This window comes from Ranitomeya imitator, chromosome 4, assembly GCF_032444005.1.
Source record: "Ranitomeya imitator isolate aRanImi1 chromosome 4, aRanImi1.pri, whole genome shotgun sequence".
In the NCBI taxonomy this organism is placed as follows: Eukaryota; Metazoa; Chordata; class Amphibia; order Anura; family Dendrobatidae; genus Ranitomeya; species Ranitomeya imitator.
The window spans coordinates 679,597,471-679,619,777 of NC_091285.1; the positions used below are offsets into that span (position 1 = coordinate 679,597,471).

At 50.1% G+C, this 22,307-nt stretch overlaps 1 protein-coding gene across 2 annotated transcripts in view; it reads left to right on the top strand.

Moving 5' to 3' along the window:
• GAL3ST4 (galactose-3-O-sulfotransferase 4) overlaps positions 1-22,307 on the top strand; it is a 58,291-nt gene that overhangs the window by 25,673 nt on the left and 10,311 nt on the right. For both annotated transcript variants that reach the window (XM_069767367.1, XM_069767366.1), the window contains one exon: positions 9,413-9,523. In XM_069767367.1, coding sequence (XP_069623468.1) covers positions 9,417-9,523 — 107 coding nt within the window. In that variant the 5' untranslated portion in view covers positions 9,413-9,416. The remainder of the gene's footprint in view (positions 1-9,412; positions 9,524-22,307) is intronic.

A 22,307-nucleotide genomic window follows, 5' to 3' on the forward strand; every position in this document is an offset into this window, starting at 1 on the left:
TCTGTATACAGGGAGCTCCCCCTAGTGGTGGCTGCAGACAGGATCTTATCATGTATCTCTGTATACAGGGAGCTCCCCCTAGTGGTGGCTGCAGACAGGATCTTGTCATGTATCTCTGTATACAGGGAGCTCCCCCTAGTGGTGGCTGCAGACAGGATCTTATCATGAATCTCTGTATACAGGGAGCTCCCCCTAGTGGTGGCTGCAGACAGGATCTTATCATGTATCTCTGTATACAAGGAGCTCCCCCTACTGGAGGCTGCAGACAGGATCTTATCATATATCTCTGTATACAGGGAGCTCCCCCTAGTGGTGGCTGCAGACAGGATCTTATCATGTATCTCTGTATACAAGGAGCTCCCCCTAGTGGAGGCGGCAGACAGGATCTTATCATATATCTCTGTATACAGGGAGCTCCCCCTAGTGGTGGCTGCAGACAGGATCTTATCATGTATCTCTGTATACAGGGAGCTCCCCCTAGTGGTGACTGCAGACAGGATCTTATCATGTATCTCTGTATACAGGGAGCTCCCCCTAGTGGTAACTGCAGACAGAATCTTATCATGTATCTCTGTATACAGGGAGCTCCCCCTAGTGGTGGCTGCAGACAGGATCTTATCATGTATCTCTGTATACAAGGAGCTCCCCCTAGTGGAGGCTGCAGACAGGATCTTATCATGTATCTCTGTATACAGGGAGCTCCCCCTAGTGGTGGCTGCAGACAGGATCTTATCATGTATCTCTGTATACAAGGAGCTCCCCCTAGTGGTGGCTGCAGACAGGGTCTGATCAAGTATCTCTGTATACAAGGAGCTCCCCCTAGTGGTGGCTGCAGACAGGATCTTATCATGTATCTCTGTATACAGGGAGCTCCCCCTAGTGGTGGCTGCAGACAGGATCTTATCATGTATCTCTGTATACAGGGAGCTCCCCCTAGTGGTGGCTGCAGACAGGATCTTATCATGTATCTCTGTATACAGGGAGCTCCCCCTAGTGGTGGCTGCAGACAGGATCTTATCATGTGTCTCTGTATACAGGGAGCTCCCCCTAGTGGTGGCTGCAGAAAGGATCTTATCATGTATCTCTGTATACAGGGAGCTCCCCCTAGTGGTGGCTGCAGACAGGATCTTATCATGTGTCTCTGTATACAGGGAGCTCCCCCTAGTGGTGACTGTAGACAGGATCTTATCATGTATCTCTGTATACAGGGAGCTTCCCCTAGTGGTGGCTGCAGACAGGATCTTATCATGTATCTCTGTATACAGGAAGCTCCCGCTAGTGGTGGCTGCAGACAGGATCTTATCATGTATCTCTGTATACAAGGAGCTCCCCCTAGTGGAGGCTGCAGACAGGATCTTATCATGTATCTCTGTAAATAGGGAGCTCCCCCTAGTGGTGACTGCAGACAGGATCTTATCATGTATCTCTGTAAATAGGGAGCTCCCCCTAGTGGTGGCTGCAGACAGGATGTTATCATGTATCTCTGAATACAAGGAGCTCCCCCTAGTGATGGCTGCAGACAGGGTCTGATCAAGTATCTCTGTATACAGGGAGCTCCCCCTAGTAGTGGCTGTAGATAGGAACTTATCATATATCTCTGTATACAAGGAACTCCCCCTAGTGGTGGCTGCAGACAGGATCTTATCATATATCTCTGTATACAGGGAGCTCCCCCTAGTGGTGGCTGCAGACAGGATCTTATCATGTGTCTCTGTATACATGGAGCTCCCCCTAGTGGTGGCTGCAGACGGGATCTTATCATGTATCTCTGTATACAAGGAGCTCCCACTAGTGGTGGCTGCAGACAGGATCTTATCATGTATCTCTGTATACAGGGAGCTCCCCCTAGTGGTGACTGCAGACAGGATCTTATCATGTATCTCTGTATACAGGGAGCTCCCCTAGTGGTGACTGCAGACAGGATCTTATCATGTATCTCTGTATACAGGGAGCTCCCCCTAGTGGAGGCTGCAGACAGGATCTTATCATGTATCTCTGTATACAGGGAGCTCCCCCTAGTGGTGGCTGCAGACAGGATCTTATCATGTATCTCTGTATACAAGGAGCTCCCCCTAGTGGTGGCTGCAGACAGGGTCTGATCATGTATCTCTGTATACAGGGAGCTCCCCTAGTGGTGGCTGTAGACAGGATCTTATCATGTATCTGTGTTTGCAGGGAGCTCCCCTTAGCGGTGGCTGCAGACAGGATCTTATCATGTATCTCTCTATACAGGGAGCTCCCCTAGTGGTGACTGCAGACAGGATCTTATCATGTATCTCTGTATACAGAGAGCTCCCCCTAGTGGTGGCTGCAGACAGGATCTTATCATGTATCTCTGTATAGAGGGAGCTCCCCCTAGTGGTGGTTGCAGACAGGATCTTATCATGTATCTCTGTATACAGGGAGCTCCCCCTAGTAGTGGCTGTAGACAGGATCTTATCATGTATCTCTGTATACAGGGAGCTCCCCCTAGTGGTGGTTGCAGACAGGATCTTATCATGTATCTCTGTATACAGGGAGCTCCCCCTAGTAGTGGCTGTAGACAGGATCTTATCATGTATCTCTGTATACATGGAGCTCCCCCTAGTGGTCGCTGCAGACGGGATCTTATCATGTATCTCTTTATACAAGGAGCTCCCCCTAGTGGTGGCTGCAGACAGGATCTTATCATGTATCTCTGTATACAGGGAGCTCCCCCTAGTGGTGTCTGCAGACGGGATCTTATCATGTATATCTGTATAAAAGGAGCTCCCCCTAGTGGAGGCTGCAGACAGGATCTTATCATGTATCTCTGTATACAGGGAGCTCCCCCTAGTGGTGGCTGCAGACAGGATCTTATCATGTATCTCTCTATACTAGGAGCTCCCCCTAGTGGTGGCTGCAGACAGGATCTTATCATGTATCTCTGTATACAAGGAGCTCCCCCTAGTGATGGCTGCAGACAGGGTCTGATCATGTATCTCTGTATACAGGGAGCTCCCCCTAGTGGTGGCTGCAGACGGGATCTTATCATGTATCTCTGTATACAGGGAGCTCCCCCTAGTAGTGGCTGCAGACGGGATCTTATCATGTATATCTGTATACAAGGAGCTCCCCCTAGTGGAGGCTGCAGACAGGATCTTATCATGTATCTCTGTATACAGGGAGCTCCCCCTAGTGGTGGCTGCAGACAGGATCTTATCATGTATCTCTGTATACAAGGAGCTCCCCCTAGTGGTGGCTGCAGACAGGATCTTATCATGTATCTCTGTATACAAGGAGCTCCCCCTAGTGATGGCTGCAGACAGGGTCTGATCATGTATCTCTGTATACAGGGAGCTCCCCCTAGTGGTGGCTGTAGACAGGATCTTATCATGTATCTCTGTATACAGGGAGCTCCCCCTAGTGGTGGATGCAGACAGGATCTTATCATGTATCTCTGTATACAGGGAGCTCCCCTAGTGGTGGCTGCAGACAGGATCTTATCATGTATCTCTGTATATAGGGAGCTCCCCAAAGTGGTGACTGCAGACAGGATCTTATCAAGTATCTCTGTATACAGGGAGCTCCCCCTAGTGGTGACTGCAGACATCATCTTATCATGTATCTCTGTATACAGGGAGCTCCCCCTAGTGGTGGCTGCAGACAGGATCTTATCATGTATCTCTGTATACAGGGAGCTCCCCCTAGTGGAGGCTGCAGACAGGATCTTATCATGTATCTCTGTATACAGGGAGCTCCCCCTAGTGGTGGCTGCAGACAGGATATTATCATGTATCTCTGTATACAGGGAGCTCCCCCTAGTGGTGGCTGCAGACAGGATCTTATCATGTATCTCTGCATACAGGGAGCTCCCCCTAGTGATGGCTGCAGACAGGGTCTGATCATGTATCTCTGTATACAGGGAGCTCCCCCTAGTAGTGGCTGTAGACAGGATCTTATCATGTATCTCTGTATACAGGGAGCTCCCCCTAGTAGTGGCTGTAGACAGGATCTTATCATGTATCTCTGTATACAGGGAGCTCCCCCTAGTGGTGGATGCAGACAGGATCTTATCATGTATCTCTGTATACAGGGAGCTCCCCTAGTGGTGGCTGCAGACAGGATCTTATCATGTATCTCTGTATACAGGGAGCTCCCCCTAGTGGTGACTGCAGACAGGATCTTATCAAGTATCTCTGTATACAGGGAGCTCCCCCTAGTGGTGACTGCAGACAGGATCTTATCATGTATCTCTGTATACAGGGAACTCCCCCTAGTGGTGGCTGCAGACAGGATCTTATCATGTATCTCTGTATACAGGGAGCTCCCCCTAGTGGAGGCTGCAGACAGGATCTTATCATGTATCTCTGTATACAGGGAGCTCCCCCTAGTGGTGGCTGCAGACAGGATATTATCATGTATCTCTGTATACAGGGAGCTCCCCCTAGTGGTGGCTGTAGACAGAATCTTATCATGTATCTCTGTATACAGGGAGCTCCCCCTAGTGGTGGCTGCAGACAGAATATTATCATATATCTCTATATACAGGGAGCTCCCCCTAGTGGTGACTGCAGACAGGATCTGATCATGTATCTCTGTATACAGGGAGCTCCTCCTAGTGGAGACTGCAGACAGGATCTTATCATGTATCTCTGTATACAGGGAGCTCCCCCTAGTGGTGGCTGCAGACAGGATCTTATCATGTATCTCTGTATACAGGGAGCTCCCCCTAGTGGTGACTGCAGACAGGGTCTGATCATGTATCTCTGTATACAGCAAGCTCCCCCTAGTGGTGGCTGCAGACAGAATCTTATCACGTATCTCTTTATACAGGGAGCTCCCCTAGTGGTGGCTGCAGACAGGATCTTATCATGTATCTCTGTATACATGGAGCTCCCCTAGTGGTGGCTGCAGACGGAATCTTATTTTGTATCTCTGTATACAGGGAGCTCCCCCTAGTGGTGACTGCAGACAGAATCTTATCATGTATCTCTGTATACAGGGAGCTCCCCCTAGTGGTGGCTGCAGACGGAATCTTATTTTGTATCTCTGTATACAGGGAGCTCCCTCTAGTGGTGACTGCAGACAGGATCTTATCCTGTATCTCTGTATACAGGGAGCTCCCCCTAGTGGTGACTGCAGACAGGATCTTATCATATATCTCTGTATACAGGGAGCTCCCCCTAGGGATGGCTGCAGACAGGATCTTATCATGTTTCTCTGTATACAGGGAGCTCCCCCTAGTGGTGGCTGCAGACAGGATCTAATCATGTATCTCTGTATACAGGGAGCTCCCCCTAGTGGTGGCTGCAGACAGGATCTTATCATATATCTCTGTATACAGGGAGCTCCCCCTAGTGATGGCTGCAGACATGATCTTATCATATATCTCTGTATACAAGGAGCTCCCCCTAGTGGTGGCTGCAGACAGGATCTTATCATATATCTCTGTATACAGGGAGCTCCCCCTAGTGGTGACTGCAGACAGTATCTTATCATGTATCTCTGTATACAGGGAGCTCCCCCTAGTGGTGACTGCAGACAGGATCTTATCATGTATCTCTGTATACAGGGAGCTCCCCTAGTGGTGGCTGCAGACAGGATCTTATCATGTATCTCTGTATATAGGTAGATCCCCCTAGTGGTGGCTGCAGACAGGATCTTATCATGTATCTTTGTATACAGGGAGCGCCCCCTAGTGGTGACTGCAGACAGTATCTTATCATATATCTCTGTATACAGGAAGCTCCCCCTAGTGGTGACTCCAGACAGGATCTTATCATGTATCTCTGTATACAGGGAGCTCCCCCTAGTCATGACTGCAGACAGAATCTCATCATGTATCTCTGTATACAGGGAGCTCCCCCTAGTGGTGACTGCAGACAGGATCTTATCATGTATCTCTGTATACATGGAGCTCCCCCTAGTGGTGGCTGCAGACAGGATCTTATAATGTATCTCTGTATACAGGGAGCTCCCCCTAGTGGTGGCTGCAGACAGGATCTTATCATGTATCTCTGTATACAGGGAGCTCCCCCTAGTGGTGACTGCAGACAGGGTCTGATCATGTATCTCTGTATACAGCAAGCTCCCCCTAGTGGTGGCTGCAGACAGAATCTTATCACGTATCTCTTTATACAGGGAGCTCCCCTAGTGGTGGCTGCAGACAGGATCTTATCATGTATCTCTGTATACAGGGAGCTCCCCTAGTGGTGGCTGCAGACGGAATCTTATTTTGTATCTCTGTATACAGGGAGCTCCCCCTAGTGGTGACTGCAGACAGAATCTTATCATGTATCTCTGTATACAGGGAGCTCCCCCTAGTGGTGGCTGCAGACAGGATCTTATCATGTATCTCTGTATACAGGGAGCTCCCCCTAGTGGTGGCTGCAGACAGGATCTTATCATATATCTCTGTATACAGGGAGCTCCCCCTAGTGATGGCTGCAGACATGATCTTATCATATATCTCTGTATACAAGGAGCTCCCCCTAGTGGTGGCTGCAGACAGGATCTTATCATATATCTCTGTATACAGGGAGCTCCCCCTAGTGGTGGCTGCAGACAGGATTTTATCATGTATCTCTGTATATAGGTAGATCCCCCTAGTGGTGGCTGCAGACAGGCTCTTATGTATCTCTGTATACAGGGAGCTCCCCCTAGTGGTGACTGCAGACAGGATCTTATCATGTATCTCTTTATATAGGTAGATCCCCCTAGTGGTGGCTGCAGACAGGATCTTATCATGTATCTCTGTATATAGGTAGATCCCCCTAGTGGTGGCTGCAGACAGGATCTTATCATGTATCTTTGTATACAGGGAGCTCCCCCTAGTGGTGACTGCAGACAGTATCTTATCATGTATCTCTGTATACAGGGAGCTCCCCCTAGTGGTGACTGCAGACAGGATCTTATCATGTATCTCTGTATACAGGGAGCTCCCCTAGTGGTGGCTGCAGACAGGATCTTATCATGTATCTCTGTATATAGGTAGATCCCCCTAGTGGTGGCTGCAGACAGGATCTTATTATGTATCTCTGTATACAGAGAGCTCCCCCTAGTGGTGGCTGCAGACAGGATCTTATCATATATCTCTGTATACAGGGAGCTCCCCATAGTGGTGGCTGCAGACAGGATCTTATCATGTATCTCTGTATACAGGGAGCTCCCCCTAGTGGTGACTGCAGACAGGATCTTATCATGTATCTCTGTATATAGGTAGATCCCCCTAGTGGTGGCTGCAGACAGGATCTTATTATGTATCTCTGTATACAGGGAGCTCCCCCTAGTGGTGGCTGCAGACAGGATCTTATCATGTATCTCTGTATACAGGGAGCTCCCCCTAGTGGTGGCTGCAGACAGGATCTTATCATATATCTCTGTATACAGGGAGCTCCCCCTAGTGGTGTCTGCAGACAGGATCTTATCATGTATCTCTGTATACAGGGAGCTCCCCCTAGTGGTGACTGCAGACAGGATCTTATCATGTATCTCTGTATACAGGGAGCTCCTCCTAGTGGTGACTGCAGACAGGATCTTATCATGTATCTCTGTATACAGGGAGCTCCCCCTAGTGGTGACTGCAGACAGGATCTTATCATGTATCTCTGTATACAGGGAGCTCCCCCTAGTGGTGACTGCAGACAGGATCTTATCATGTATCTCTGTATACAGGGAGCTCCCCCTAGTGGTGGCTGCAGACAGGATCTTATCATGTATCTCTGTATACAGGGAGCTCCCCCTAGTGGTGGCTGCAGACAGGATCTTATCATGTATCTCTGTATACAGGGAGCTCCCCCTAGTGGTGACTGCAGACAGTATCTTATCATGTATCTCTGTATACAGGGAGCTCCCCCTAGTGGTGGCTGCAGACAGGATCTTATCATATATCTCTGTATACAGGGAGCTCCCCCTAGTGGTGACTGCAGACAGAATCTTATCATGTATCTCTGTATACAGGGAGCTCCCCCTAGTGGTGGCTGCAGACAGGATCTTATTATGTAGCTCTGTATACAGGGAGCTCCCCCTAGTGGTGACTGCAGACAGGATCTTATCATATATCTCTGTATACAGGGAGCTCCCACTAGTGGTGGCTGCAGACAGGATCTTATCATGTATCTCTGTATACAGAGAGCTCCCCCTAGTGGTGGCTGCAGACAGGATCTTATCATATATCTCTGTATACAGGGAGCTCCCCCTATTGGTGGCTGCAGACAGGATCTTATCATGTATCTCTGTATACAGGGAGCTCCCCCTAGTGGTGGCTGCAGACAGGATCTTATCATGTATCTCTGTATACAGGGAGCTCCCCCTAGTGGTGGCTGCAGACAGGATCTTATTATGTATCTCTGTATACAGGGAGCTCCCCCTAGTGGTGACTGCAGACAGGATCTTATCATATATCTCTGTATACAGGGAACTCCCCCTAGTGGTGGCTGCAGACAGGATCTTACCATGTATCTCTGTATACAGAGAGCTCCCCCTAGTGGTGGCTGCAGACAGGATCTTATCATATATATCTGTATACAGGGAGCTCCCCCTAGTGGTGGCTGCAGACAGGATCTTATCATGTATCTCTGTATACAGGGAGCTCCCCCTAGTGGTGGCTGCAGACAGGATCTTATCATGTATCTCTGTATACAGGGAGCTCCCCCTAGTGGTGGCTGCAGACAGGATCTTATCATGTATCTCTGTATACAGGGAGCTCCCCCTAGTGGTGACTCCAGACAGGATCTTATCATGTATCTCTGTATACAGGGAGCTCCCCCTAGTGGTGGCTGCAGACAGGATCTTATTATGTATCTCTGTATACAGGGAGCTCCCCCTAGTGGTGACTGCAGACAGGATCTTATCATATATCTCTGTATACAGGGAGCTCCCCCTAGTGGTGGCTGCAGACAGGATCTTACCATGTATCTCTGTATACAGAGAGCTCCCCCTAGTGGTGGCTGCAGACAGGATCTTATCATGTATCTCTGTATACAGGGAGCTCCCCCTAGTGGTGGCTGCAGACAGGATCTTATCATGTATCTCTGTATACAGGGAGCTCCCCCTAGTGGTGGCTGCAGACAGGATCTTATCATGTATCTCTGTATACAGGGAGCTCCCCCTAGTGGTGGCTGCAGACAGGATCTTATCATGTATCTCTGTATACAGGGAGCTCCCCCTAGTGGTGGCTGCAGACAGGATCTTATCATGTATCTCTGTATACAGGGAGCTCCCCCTAGTAGTGGCTGCAGACAGGATCTTATCATGTATCTCTGTATACAGGGAGCTCCCCCTAGTGGTGGCTGCAGACAGGATCTTATTATGTATCTCTGTATATAGGTAAATCCCCCTAGTGCAAGCTGCAGACAGATCCATATTATGCCTCTCTATATGTAGTGACGCTGGATTTATTCAGATTATCAAGCCAAAGTCGTCATGACATGTTTTGTTTCTTTCTATTCAGGACAATGAGGCTTAGTCAAGTCTGTCGGATGCAGATCCTGGGTTTTGGCCTCATAGCTCTTATGACCGTCGTCATTACTATTCAGATTCTGGGCATCCACTTCCCGAGGAGGTGAGTGATCATCGGACAGTCTGCTCCCTGTGGATAATGTCAGTGATTAATATTGTATGAGCAGTTTTATATGACAAAACCCAGATCCAGCGTTGCGGGCCTGAAGCTGTTAGGGCATGTCGGGAGTTGTAGCTTGCAGGATTGTCTGTGACCACCACGTGAGGACATCTTCCCAGCTACAACTCACTGGTTCTCACGTCTCACTGTGTGCCTCTGAGGACACATCCCCATGGGACCCCGTCTTCTCATGCTTCCCAAGATTAAAACATTTCCTAAATGTTTGGCATTTATACCCTCCGCAGAGGAATGTTCCTAAATATACATGAGCGACCAAATGGGAATGGTCCATTATTGGTGGTATATCCGGGTGCTCCTCTACTGTATACATGTACACGTATCCATGTGAGCGCAATCCTGCATATCCTTCTATAGTGTTACCCAGATTTGCGCTTTGTCTCCTCTACAGTTTCTCTCTCTAGGAAAAACATATTGGCGTTTAATAAACGTAGGAGAAACAGAAGGCAGGGAAGATTCAAAAGGCAGTAAAAAATAGGTGGCAGGGGAGATATAAAAGGCAGAGGAGACACAGGAGGCAGGAGAGATATAAAAGGCAGGGGAGATACAGGAGGCAGGAGAGATATAAAAGGCAGAGGAGACACAGGAGGCAGGAGAGATATAAAAGGCAGGGGAGACACAGGAGGCAGGAGAGATATAAAAGGCAGAGGAGACACAGGAGGCAGAAGAGATATAAAAGGCAGGGGAGACACAGGAGGCAGGAGAGATATAAAAGGCAGAGGAGACACAGGAGGCAGGAGAGATATAAAAGGCAGGGGAGACACAGGAGGCAGGAGAGATATAAAAGGCAGGGGAGACACAGGAGGCAGGAGAGATATAAAAGGCAGGGGAGACACAGGAGGCAGGAGAGATATAAAAGGCAGGGGAGACACACGAGACACAGGAGGCAGGAGAGATATAAAAGGCAGGGGAGACACAGGAGGCAGGAGAGATATAAAAGGCAGGGGAGACACAGGAGGCAGGAGAGATATAAAAGGCAGGGGAGACACACGAGACACAGGAGGCAGGAGAGATATAAAAGGCAGGGGAGACACAGGAGGAAGGAGAGATATAAAAGGCAGAGGAGACACAGGAGACACAGGAGGCAGGAGAGATATAAAAGGCAGGGAAGACACAGGAGGCAGGAGAGATATAAAAGGCAGGGGAGACACAGGAGGCAGGAGAGATATAAAAGGCAGGAGAGACACAGGAGGCAGGAGAGATATAAAAGGCAGGGGAGACACAGGAGGCAGGAGAGATATAAAAGGCAGGGGAGACACAGGAGGCAGGAGAGATATAAAAGGCAGGGGAGACACAGGAGGCAGGAGAGATATAAAAGGCAGGGGAGACACAGGAGGCAGGAGAGATATAAAAGACAGGGGAGATACAGGAGGCAGGAGAGATATAAAAGGCAGAGGAGACACAGGAGGCAGGAGAGATATAAAAGGTAGAGGAGACACAGGAGGCAGGAGAGATATAAAAGGCAGGGGAGACACAGGAGGAAGGAGAGATATAAAAGGTAGAGGAGACACAGGAGGCAGGAGAGATATAAAAGGCAGGGGAGACACAGGAGGAAGGAGAGATATAAAAGGCAGAGGAGACACAGGAGGCAGGAGAGATATAAAAGGCAGGGGAGACACAGGAGGCAGGAGAGATATAAAAGGCAGGGGAGACACAGGAGGCAGGAGAGATATAAAAGGCAGGGGAGACACAGGAGGCAGGAGAGATATAAAAGGCAGGAGAGACACAGGAGGCAGGAGAGATATAAAAGGCAGAGGAGACACAGGAGGCAGGAGAGATATAAAAGGCAGAGGAGACACAGGAGGCAGGAGAGATATAAAAGGCAGAGGAGACACAGGAGGCAGGAGAGATATAAAAGGCAGGGGAGACACAGGAGGCAGGAGAGATATAAAAGGCAGGAGAGACACAGGAGGCAGGAGAGATATAAAAGGCAGAGGAGACACAGGAGGCAGGAGAGATATAAAAGGCAGGGGAGACACAGGAGGCAGGAGAGATATAAAAGGCAGAGGAGACACAGGAGGCAGGAGAGATATAAAAGGCAGGGGAGACACAGGAGGCAGGAGAGATATAAAAGGCAGAGGAGACACAGGAGGCAGGAGAGATATAAAAGGCAGGGGAGACACAGGAGGCAGGAGAGATATAAAAGGCAGGGGAGACACAGGAGGCAGGAGAGATATAAAAGGCAGGGGAGACACAGGAGACACAGGAGGCAGGAGAGATATAAAAGGCAGGGGAGACACAGGAGGAAGGAGAGATATAAAAGGCAGAGGAGACACAGGAGACACAGGAGGCAGGAGAGATATAAAAGGCAGGGAAGACACAGGAGGCAGGAGAGATATAAAAGGCAGGGGAGACACAGGAGGCAGGAGAGATATAAAAGGCAGGGAAGACACAGGAGGCAGGAGAGATATAAAAGGCAGGGGAGACACAGGAGGCAGGAGAGATATAAAAGGCAGGAGAGACACAGGAGGCAGGAGAGATATAAAAGGCAGGGGAGACACAGGAGGCAGGAGAGATATAAAAGGCAGGGGAGACACAGGAGGCAGGAGAGATATAAAAGGCAGGGGAGACACAGGAGGCAGGAGAGATATAAAAGGCAGGGGAGACACAGGAGGCAGGAGAGATATAAAAGACAGGGGAGATACAGGAGGCAGGAGAGATATAAAAGGCAGAGGAGACACAGGAGGCAGGAGAGATATAAAAGGTAGAGGAGACACAGGAGGCAGGAGAGATATAAAAGGCAGGGGAGACACAGGAGGAAGGAGAGATATAAAAGGTAGAGGAGACACAGGAGGCAGGAGAGATATAAAAGGCAGGAGAGACACAGGAGGCAGGAGAGATATAAAAGGCAGGGGAGACACAGGAGGCAGGAGAGATATAAAAGGCAGAGGAGACACAGGAGGCAGGAGAGATATAAAAGGCAGAGGAGACACAGGAGGCAGGGGAGATATAAAAGGCAGAGGAGACACAGGAGGCAGGAGAGATATAAAAGGCAGGAGAGACACAGGAGGCAGGAGAGATATAAAAGGCAGAGGAGACACAGGAGGCAGGAGAGATATAAAAGGCAGAGGAGACACAGGAGGCAGGAGAGATATAAAAGGCAGGGGAGACACAGGAGGCAGGAGAGATATAAAAGGCAGGGGAGACACAGGAGGCAGGAGAGATATAAAAGGCAGGGGAGACACAGGAGGCAGGAGAGATATAAAAGGCAGAGGAGACACAGGAGGCAGGAGAGATATAAAAGGCAGAGGAGACACAGGAGGCAGGAGAGATATAAAAGGCAGAGTAGACACAGGAGGCAGGAGAGATATAAAAGGCAGAGGAGACACAGGAGGCAGGGGAGATATAAAAGGCAGAGGAGACACAGGAGGCAGGAGAGATATAAAAGGCAGAGGAGACACAGGAGGCAGGAGAGATATAAAAGGCAGGGGAGACACAGGAGGCAGGAGAGATATAAAAGGCAGGAGAGACACAGGAGGCAGGAGAGATATAAAAGGCAGAGGAGACACAGGAGGCAGGAGAGATATAAAAGGCAGGGGAGACACAGGAGGCAGGAGAGATATAAACGGCAGAGGAGACACAGGAGGCAGGAGAGATATAAAAGGCAGGGGAGACACAGGAGGCAGGAGAGATATAAAAGGCAGAGGAGACACAGGAGGCAGGAGAGATATAAAAGGCAGGGGAGACACAGGAGGCAGGAGAGATATAAAAGGCAGGGGAGACACAGGAGGCAGGAGAGATATAAAAGGCAGGGGAGACACAGGAGGCAGGAGAGATATAAAAGGCAGAGGAGACACAGGAGGCAGGAGAGATATAAAAGGCAGGAGAGACACAGGAGGCAGGAGAGATATAAAAGGCAGGGGAGACACAGGAGGCAGGAGAGATATAAAAGGCAGGGAAGACACAGGAGGCAGGAGAGATATAAAAGGCAGGGGAGACACAGGAGGCAGGAGAGATATAAAAGGCAGGGGAGACACAGGAGGCAGGAGAGCTATAAAAGGCAGGGGAGACACAGGATGCAGGAGAGATATAAAAGGCAGGGGAGACACAGGAGGCAGAAGAGATATAAAAGGCAGGAGAGACACAGGAGGCAGGAGAGATATAAAAGGCAGAGGAGACACAGGAGGCAGGAGAGATATAAAAGGCAGGGAAGACACAGGAGGCAGGAGAGATATAAAAGGCAGGGGAGACACAGGAGGCAGGAGAGATATAAAAGGCAGGGGAGACACAGGATGCAGGAGAGATATAAAAGGCAGGGGAGACACAGGAGGCAGAAGAGATATAAAAGGCAGGAGAGACACAGGAGGCAGGAGAGATATAAAAGGCAGAGGAGACACAGGAGGCAGGAGAGATATAAAAGGCAGGGGAGACACAGGAGGCAGGAGAGATATAAAAGGCAGGGGAGACACAGGAGGCAGGAGAGATATAAAAGGCAGAGGAGACACAGGAGGCAGAAGAGATATAAAAGGCAGAGGAGACACAGGAGGCAGGAGAGATATAAAAGGCAGAGGAGACACAGGAGGCAGGAGAGATATAAAAGGCAGGGGAGACACAGGAGGCAGGAGAGATATAAAAGGCAGGGGAGACACAGGAGGCAGGGGAGATATAAAAGGCAGGGGAGACACAGGAGGCAGGAGAGATATAAAAGGCAGGGGAGACACAGGAGGCAGGAGAGATATAAAAGGCAGAGGAGACACAGGAGGCAGAAGAGATATAAAAGGCAGGGGAGACACAGGAGGCAGGAGAGATATAAAAGGCAGGGGAAACACAGGAGGCAGGAGAGATATAAAAGGCAGAGGAGACACAGGAGGCAGGAGAGATATAAAAGGCAGGGGAGACACAGGATGCAGGAGAGATATAAAAGGCAGGGGAGACACAGGAGGCAGAAGAGATATAAAAGGCAGGAGAGACACAGGAGGCAGGAGAGATATAAAAGGCAGGGGAGACACAGGAGGCAGGAGAGATATAAAAGGCAGGAGAGACACAGGAGGCAGGAGAGATATAAAAGGCAGGGGAGACACAGGAGGCAGGAGAGATATAAAAGGCAGAGGAGACACAGGAGGCAGGAGAGATATAAAAGGCAGGGAAGACACAGGAGGCAGGAGAGATATAAAAGGCAGGAGAGACACAGGAGGCAGGAGAGATATAAAAGGCAGGGGAGACACAGGATGCAGGAGAGATATAAAAGGCAGGGAAGACACAGGAGGCAGGAGAGATATAAAAGGCAGGGGAGACACAGGAGGCAGGAGAGATATAAAAGGCAGGGGAGACACAGGAGGCAGGAGAGATATAAAAGGCAGGGGAGACACAGGAGGCAGAAGAGATATAAAAGGCAGGAGAGACACAGGAGGCAGGAGAGATATAAAAGGCAGAGGAGACACAGGAGGCAGGAGAGATATAAAAGGCAGGGAAGACACAGGAGGCAGGAGAGATATAAAAGGCAGGGGAGACACAGGAGGCAGGAGAGATATAAAAGGCAGGGGAGACACAGGAGGCAGGAGAGATATAAAAGGCAGGGGAGACACAGGAGGCAGGAGAGATATAAAAGGCAGGGGAGACACAGGAGGCAGGAGAGATATAAAAGGCAGGGGAGACACAGGAGGCAGAAGAGATATAAAAGGCAGGAGAGACACAGGAGGCAGGAGAGATATAAAAGGCAGAGGAGACACAGGAGGCAGGAGAGATATAAAAGGCAGGGAAGACACAGGAGGCAGGAGAGATATAAAAGGCAGGGGAGACACAGGAGGCAGGAGAGATATAAAAGGCAGGGGAGACACAGGAGGCAGGAGAGATATAAAAGGCAGGGGAGACACAGGATGCAGGAGAGATATAAAAGGCAGGGGAGACACAGGAGGCAGAAGAGATATAAAAGGCAGGAGAGACACAGGAGGCAGGAGAGATATAAAAGGCAGAGGAGACACAGGAGGCAGGAGAGATATAAAAGGCAGGGGAGACACAGGAGGCAGGAGAGATATAAAAGGCAGGGGAGACACAGGAGGCAGGAGAGATATAAAAGGCAGGAGAGACACAGGAGGCAGGAGAGATATAAAAGGCAGGGGAGACACAGGAGGCAGGAGAGATATAAAAGGCAGGGGAGACACAGGAGGCAGAAGAGATATAAAAGGCAGGAGAGACACAGGAGGCAGGAGAGATATAAAAGGCAGAGGAGACACAGGAGGCAGGAGAGATATAAAAGGCAGGGAAGACACAGGAGGCAGGAGAGATATAAAAGGCAGGGGAGACACAGGAGGCAGGAGAGATATAAAAGGCAGGGGAGACACAGGAGGCAGGAGAGATATAAAAGGCAGGGGAGACACAGGATGCAGGAGAGATATAAAAGGCAGGGGAGACACAGGAGGCAGAAGAGATATAAAAGGCAGGAGAGACACAGGAGGCAGGAGAGATATAAAAGGCAGAGGAGACACAGGAGGCAGGAGAGATATAAAAGGCAGGGGAGACACAGGAGGCAGGAGAGATATAAAAGGCAGGGGAGACACAGGAGGCAGGAGAGATATAAAAGGCAGGAGAGACACAGGAGGCAGGAGAGATATAAAAGGCAGAGGAGACACAGGAGGCAGGAGAGATATAAAAGGCAGAGGAGACACAGGAGGCAGGAGAGATATAAAAGGCAGGGGAGACACAGGAGGCAGGAGAGATATAAAAGGCAGGGGAGACACAGGAGGCAGGGGAGATATAAAAGGCAGGGGAGACACAGGAGGCAGGAGAGATATAAAAGGCAGGGGAGACACAGGAGGCAGGAGAGATATAAAAGGCAGAGGAGACACAGGAGGCAGGAGAGATATAAAAGGCAGGGGAGACACAGGAGGCAGGAGAGATATAAAAGGCAGAGGAGACACAGGAGGCAGGAGAGATATAAAAGGCAGGGGAGACACAGGATGCAGGAGAGATATAAAAGGCAGGGGAGACACAGGAGGCAGAAGAGATATAAAAGGCAGGAGAGACACAGGAGGCAGGAGAGATATAAAAGGCAGGGGAGACACAGGAGGCAGGAGAGATATAAAAGGCAGGGAAGACACAGGAGGCAGGAGAGATATAAAAGGCAGGGGAGACACAGGAGGCAGAAGAGATATAAAAGGCAGGAGAGACACAGGAGGCAGGAGAGATATAAAAGGCAGGGGAGACACAGGAGGCAGGAGAGATATAAAAGGCAGGGGAGACACAGGAGGCAGAAGAGATATAAAAGGCAGGAGAGACACAGGAGGCAGGAGAGATATAAAAGGCAGGGGAGACACAGGAGGCAGGAGAGATATAAAAGGCAGGGGAGACACAGGAGGCAGAAGAGATATAAAAGGCAGGAGAGACACAGGAGGCAGGAGAGATATAAAAGGCAGGGGAGACACAGGAGGCAGGAGAGATATAAAGGGCAGGGGAGACACAGGAGGCAGAAGAGACATAAAAGGCAGGAGAGACACAGGAGGCAGGAGAGATATAAAAGGCAGGGGAGACACAGGAGGCAGGAGAGATATAAAAGGCAGAGGAGACACAGGAGGCAGGAGAGATATAAAAGGCAGGGGAGACACAGGAGGCAGGAGAGATATAAAAGGCAGGGGAGACACAGGAGGCAGAAGAGATATAAAAGGCAGGAGAGACACAGGAGGCAGGAGAGATATAAAAGGCAGGGGAGACACAGGAGGCAGGAGAGATATAAAAGGCAGGGGAGACACAGGAGGCAGAAGAGATATAAAAGGCAGGAGAGACACAGGAGGCAGGAGAGATATAAAAGGCAGGGGAGACACAGGAGGCAGGAGAGATATAAAAGGCAGAGGAGACACAGGAGGCAGGAGAGATATAAAAGGCAGGGGAGACACAGGAGGCAGGAGAGATATAAAAGGCAGGGGAGACACAGGAGGCAGGAGAGATATAAAAGGCAGGGGAGACACAGGAGGCAGGAGAGATATAAAAGGCAGGGGAGACACAGGAGGCAGGAGAGATATAAAAGGCAGGGGAGACACAGGAGGCAGGAGAGATATAAAAGGCAGAGGAGACACGGGAGGCAGGGGAGATATAAAAGGCAGGGGAGACACAGGAGGCAGGAGAGATATAAAAGGCAGGGGAGACACAGGAGGCAGGAGAGATATAAAAGGCAGGGGAGACACAGGAGGCAGAAGAGATATAAAAGGCAGGGGAGACACAGGAGGCAGGAGAGATATAAAAGGCAGGGGAGACACAGGAGGCAGGAGAGATATAAAAGGCAGGGGAGACACAGGAGGCAGGAGAGATATAAAAGGCAGGGGAGACACAGGAGGCAGGAGAGATATAAAAGGCAGGGGAGACACAGGAGGCAGGAGAGATATAAAAGGCAGGGGAGACACAGGAGGCAGGAGAGATATAAAAGGCAGAGGAGACACAGGAGGCAGGGGAGATATAAAAGGCAGGGGAGACACAGGAGGCAGGGGAGATATAAAAGGCAGGGGAGACACAGGAGGCAGGAGAGATATAAAAGGCAGGGGAGACACAGGAGGCAGGAGAGATATAAAAGGCAGGGGAGACACAGGAGGCAGGAGAGATATAAAAGGCAGGGGAGACACAGGAGGCAGGAGAGATATAAAAGGTAGGGGAGACACAGGAGGCAGGAGAGATATAAAAGGCAGGGGAGACACAGGAGGCAGGAGAGATATAAAAGGCAGGGGAGACACAGGAGGCAGGAGAGATATAAAAGGCAGGGGAGACACGGGAAGCAGGAGAGATATAAAAGGCAGAGGAGACACAGGAGGCAGGGGAGATATAAAAGGCAGAGGAGACGCAGGAGGCAGGAGAGATATAAAAGGCAGAGGAGACGCAGGAGGCAGGAGAGATATAAAAGGCAGAGGAGACGCAGGAGGCAGGAGAGATATAAAAGGCAGAGGAGACACAAGAGGCAGGAGAGATATAATAGGCAGGGGAGACACAGGAGGCAGGAGAGATATAAAAGGCAGGGGAGACACAGGAGGCAGGAGAGATATAAAAGGCAGGGGAGACACAGGAGGCAGGAGAGATATAAAAGGCAGGGGAGACACAGGAGGCAGGAGAGATATAAAAGGCAGAGGAGACACAGAAGGCAGGAGAGATATAAAAGGCAGGGGAGACACAGGAGGCAGGAGAGATATAAAAGGCAGGGGAGACACAGGAGGCAAGAGAGATATAAAAGGCAGAGGAGACACAGGAGGCAGGAGAGATATAAAAGGCAGAGGAGACACAGGAGGCAGGAGAGATATAATAGGCAGGGGAGACACAGGAGGCAGGAGAGATATAAAAGGCAGGGGAGACACAGGAGGCAGGAGAGATATAAAAGGCAGGAGAGACACAGGAGGCAGGAGAGATATAAAAGGCAGGGGAGACACAGGAGACACAGGAGGCAGGAGAGATATAAAAGGCAGGGGAGACACAGGAGGCAGGAGAGATATAAAAGGCAGGGGAGACACAGGAGGCAGGAGAGATATAAAAGGCAGGGGAGATACAGGAGGCAGGAGAGATATAAAAGGCAGAAGAGACACAGGAGGAAGGAGAGATATAAAAGGCAGGGGAGACACAGGAGGCAGGAGAGATATAAAAGGCAGGGGAGACACAGGAGGCAGGAGAGATATAAAAGGCAGGGGAGACACAGAAGGCAGGAGAGATATAAAAGGCAGGAGAGACACAGGAGGCAGGAGAGATATAAAAGGTAGAGGAGACACAGGAGGCAGGAGAGATATAAAAGGCAGAGGAGACACAGGAGGCAGGAGAGATATAATAGGCAGGGGAGACACAGGAGGCAGGAGAGATATAAAAGGCAGGGGAGACACAGGAGGCAGGAGAGATATAAAAGGCAGGGGAGACACAGGAGGCAGGAGAGATATAAAAGGCAGGGGAGACACAGGAGGCAGGAGAGATATAAAAGGCAGAGGAGACACAGAAGGCAGGAGAGATATAAAAGGCAGGGGAGACACAGGAGGCAGGAGAGATATAAAAGGCAGGGGAGACACAGGAGGCAGGAGAGATATAAAAGGCAGAGGAGACACAGGAGGCAGGAGAGATATAAAAGGCAGAGGAGACACAGGAGGCAGGAGAGATATAATAGGCAGGGGAGACACAGGAGGCAGGAGAGATATAAAAGGCAGGGGAGACACAGGAGGCAGGAGAGATATAAAAGGCAGGGGAGACACAGGAGACACAGGAGGCAGGAGAGATATAAAAGGCAGGGGAGATACAGGAGGCAGGAGAGATATAAAAGGCAGAGGAGACACAGGAGGCAGGAGAGATATAAAAGGCAGGGGAGACACAGAAGGCAGGAGAGATATAAAAGGCAGGAGAGACACAGGAGGCAGGAGAGATATAAAAGGCAGGGGAGACACAGGAGACACAGGAGGCAGGAGAGATATAAAAGGCAGGGGAGACACAGGAGGCAGGAGAGATATAAAAGGCAGGGGAGACACAGGAGGCAGGAGAGATATAAAAGGCAGGGGAGATACAGGAGGCAGGAGAGATATAAAAGGCAGAGGAGACACAGGAGGAAGGAGAGATATAAAAGGCAGAGGAGACACAGAAGGCAGGAGAGATATAAAAGGCAGGGGAGACACAGGAGGCAGGAGAGATATAAAAGGCAGGGGAGACACAGGAGGCAGGAGAGATATAAAAGGCAGAGGAGACACAGGAGGCAGGAGAGATATAAAAGGCAGAGGAGACACAGGAGGCAGGAGAGATATAATAGGCAGGGGAGACACAGGAGGCAGGAGAGATATAAAAGGCAGGGGAGACACAGGAGGCAGGAGAGATATAAAAGGCAGGAGAGACACAGGAGGCAGGAGAGATATAAAAGGCAGGGGAGACACAGGAGACACAGGAGGCAGGAGAGATATAAAAGGCAGGGGAGACACAGGAGGCAGGAGAGATATAAAAGGCAGGGGAGACACAGGAGGCAGGAGAGATATAAAAGGCAGGGGAGATACAGGAGGCAGGAGAGATATAAAAGGCAGAGGAGACACAGGAGGAAGGAGAGATATAAAAGGCAGGGGAGACACAGGAGGCAGGAGAGATATAAAAGGCAGGGGAGACACAGGAGGCAGGAGAGATATAAAAGGCAGGGGAGACACAGGAGGCAGGAGAGATATAAAAGGCAGGGGAGACACAGAAGGCAGGAGAGATATAAAAGGCAGGAGAGACACAGGAGGCAGGAGAGATATAAAAGGCAGGGGAGACAGAGAAGGCAGGAGAGCTATAAAAGGCAGGGGAGACAGAGAAGGCAGGAGAGATATAAAAGGCAGAGGAGACACAGGAGGCAGGAGAGATATAAAAGGCAGGGGAGACACAGGAGGCAGGAGAGATATAAAAGGCAGGGGAGACACAGGAGGCAGGAGAGATATAAAAGGCAGAGGAGACACAGGAGGCAGGAGAGATATAAAAGGCAGAGGAGACACAGGAGGCAGGAGAGATATAAAAGGCAGAGGAGACACAGGAGGCAGGAGAGATATAAAAGGCAGGGGAGACACAGGAGGCAGGAGAGATATAAAAGGCAGAGGAGACACAGGAGGCAGGAGAGATATAAAAGGCAGGGGAGACAGAGAAGGCAGGAGAGATATAAAAGGCAGGGGAGACACAGGAGGCAGGAGAGATATAAAAGGCAGAGGAGACACTGGAGGCAGGAGAGATATAAAAGGCAGAGGAGACACAGGAGGCAGGAGAGATATAAAAGGCAGGGGAGACACAGGAGGCAGGAGAGATATAAAAGGCAGGGGAGACACAGGAGGCAGGAGAGATATAAAAGGCAGGGCAGACACAGGAGGCAGGAGAGATATAAAAGGCAGGGGAGACACAGGAGGCAGGAGAGATATAAAAGGCAGGGGAGACACAGGAGGCAGGAGAGATATAAAAGGCAGGGGAGACACAGGAGGCAGGAGAGATATAAAAGGCAGAGGAGACACAGGAGGCAGGAGAGATATAAAAGGCAGAGGAGACACAGGAGGCAGGAGAGATATAAAAGGCAGGGGAGACACAGGAGGCAGGAGAGATATAAAAGGCAGGGGAGACACAGGAGGCAGGAGAGATATAAAAGGCAGGGGAGACACAGGAGGCAGGAGAGATATAAAAGGCAGGGGAGACACAGGAGGCAGGAGAGATATAAAAGGCAGGGGAGACACAGGAGGCAGAAGAGATATAAAAGGCAGAGGAGACACAGGAGGCAGGAGAGATATAAAAGGCAGAGGAGACACAGGAGGCAGGAGAGATATAAAAGGCAGAGGAGACACAGGAGGCAGGAGAGATATAAAAGGCAGGGGAGACACAGGAGGCAGGAGAGATATAAAAGGCAGAGGAGACACAGGAGGCAGGAGAGATATAATAGGCAGGAGAGACACAGGAGGCAGGAGAGATATAAAAGGCAGAGGAGACACAGGAGGCAGGAGAGATATAAAAGGCAGGGGAGACACAGGAGGCAGGAGAGATATAAAAGGCAGAGGAGACACAGGAGGCAGGAGAGATATAAAAGGCAGGGGAGACACAGGAGGCAGGAGAGATATAAAAGGCAGGGGAGACACAGGAGGCAGGAGAGATATAAAAGGCAGAGGAGACACAGGAGGCAGGAGAGATATAAAAGGCAGGGGAGACACAGGAGGCAGGAGAGATATAAAAGGCAGAGGAGACACAGGAGGCAGGAGAGATATAAAAGGCAGGGGAGACACAGGAGGCAGGAGAGATATAAAAGTCAGAGGAGACACAGGAGGCAGGAGAGATATAA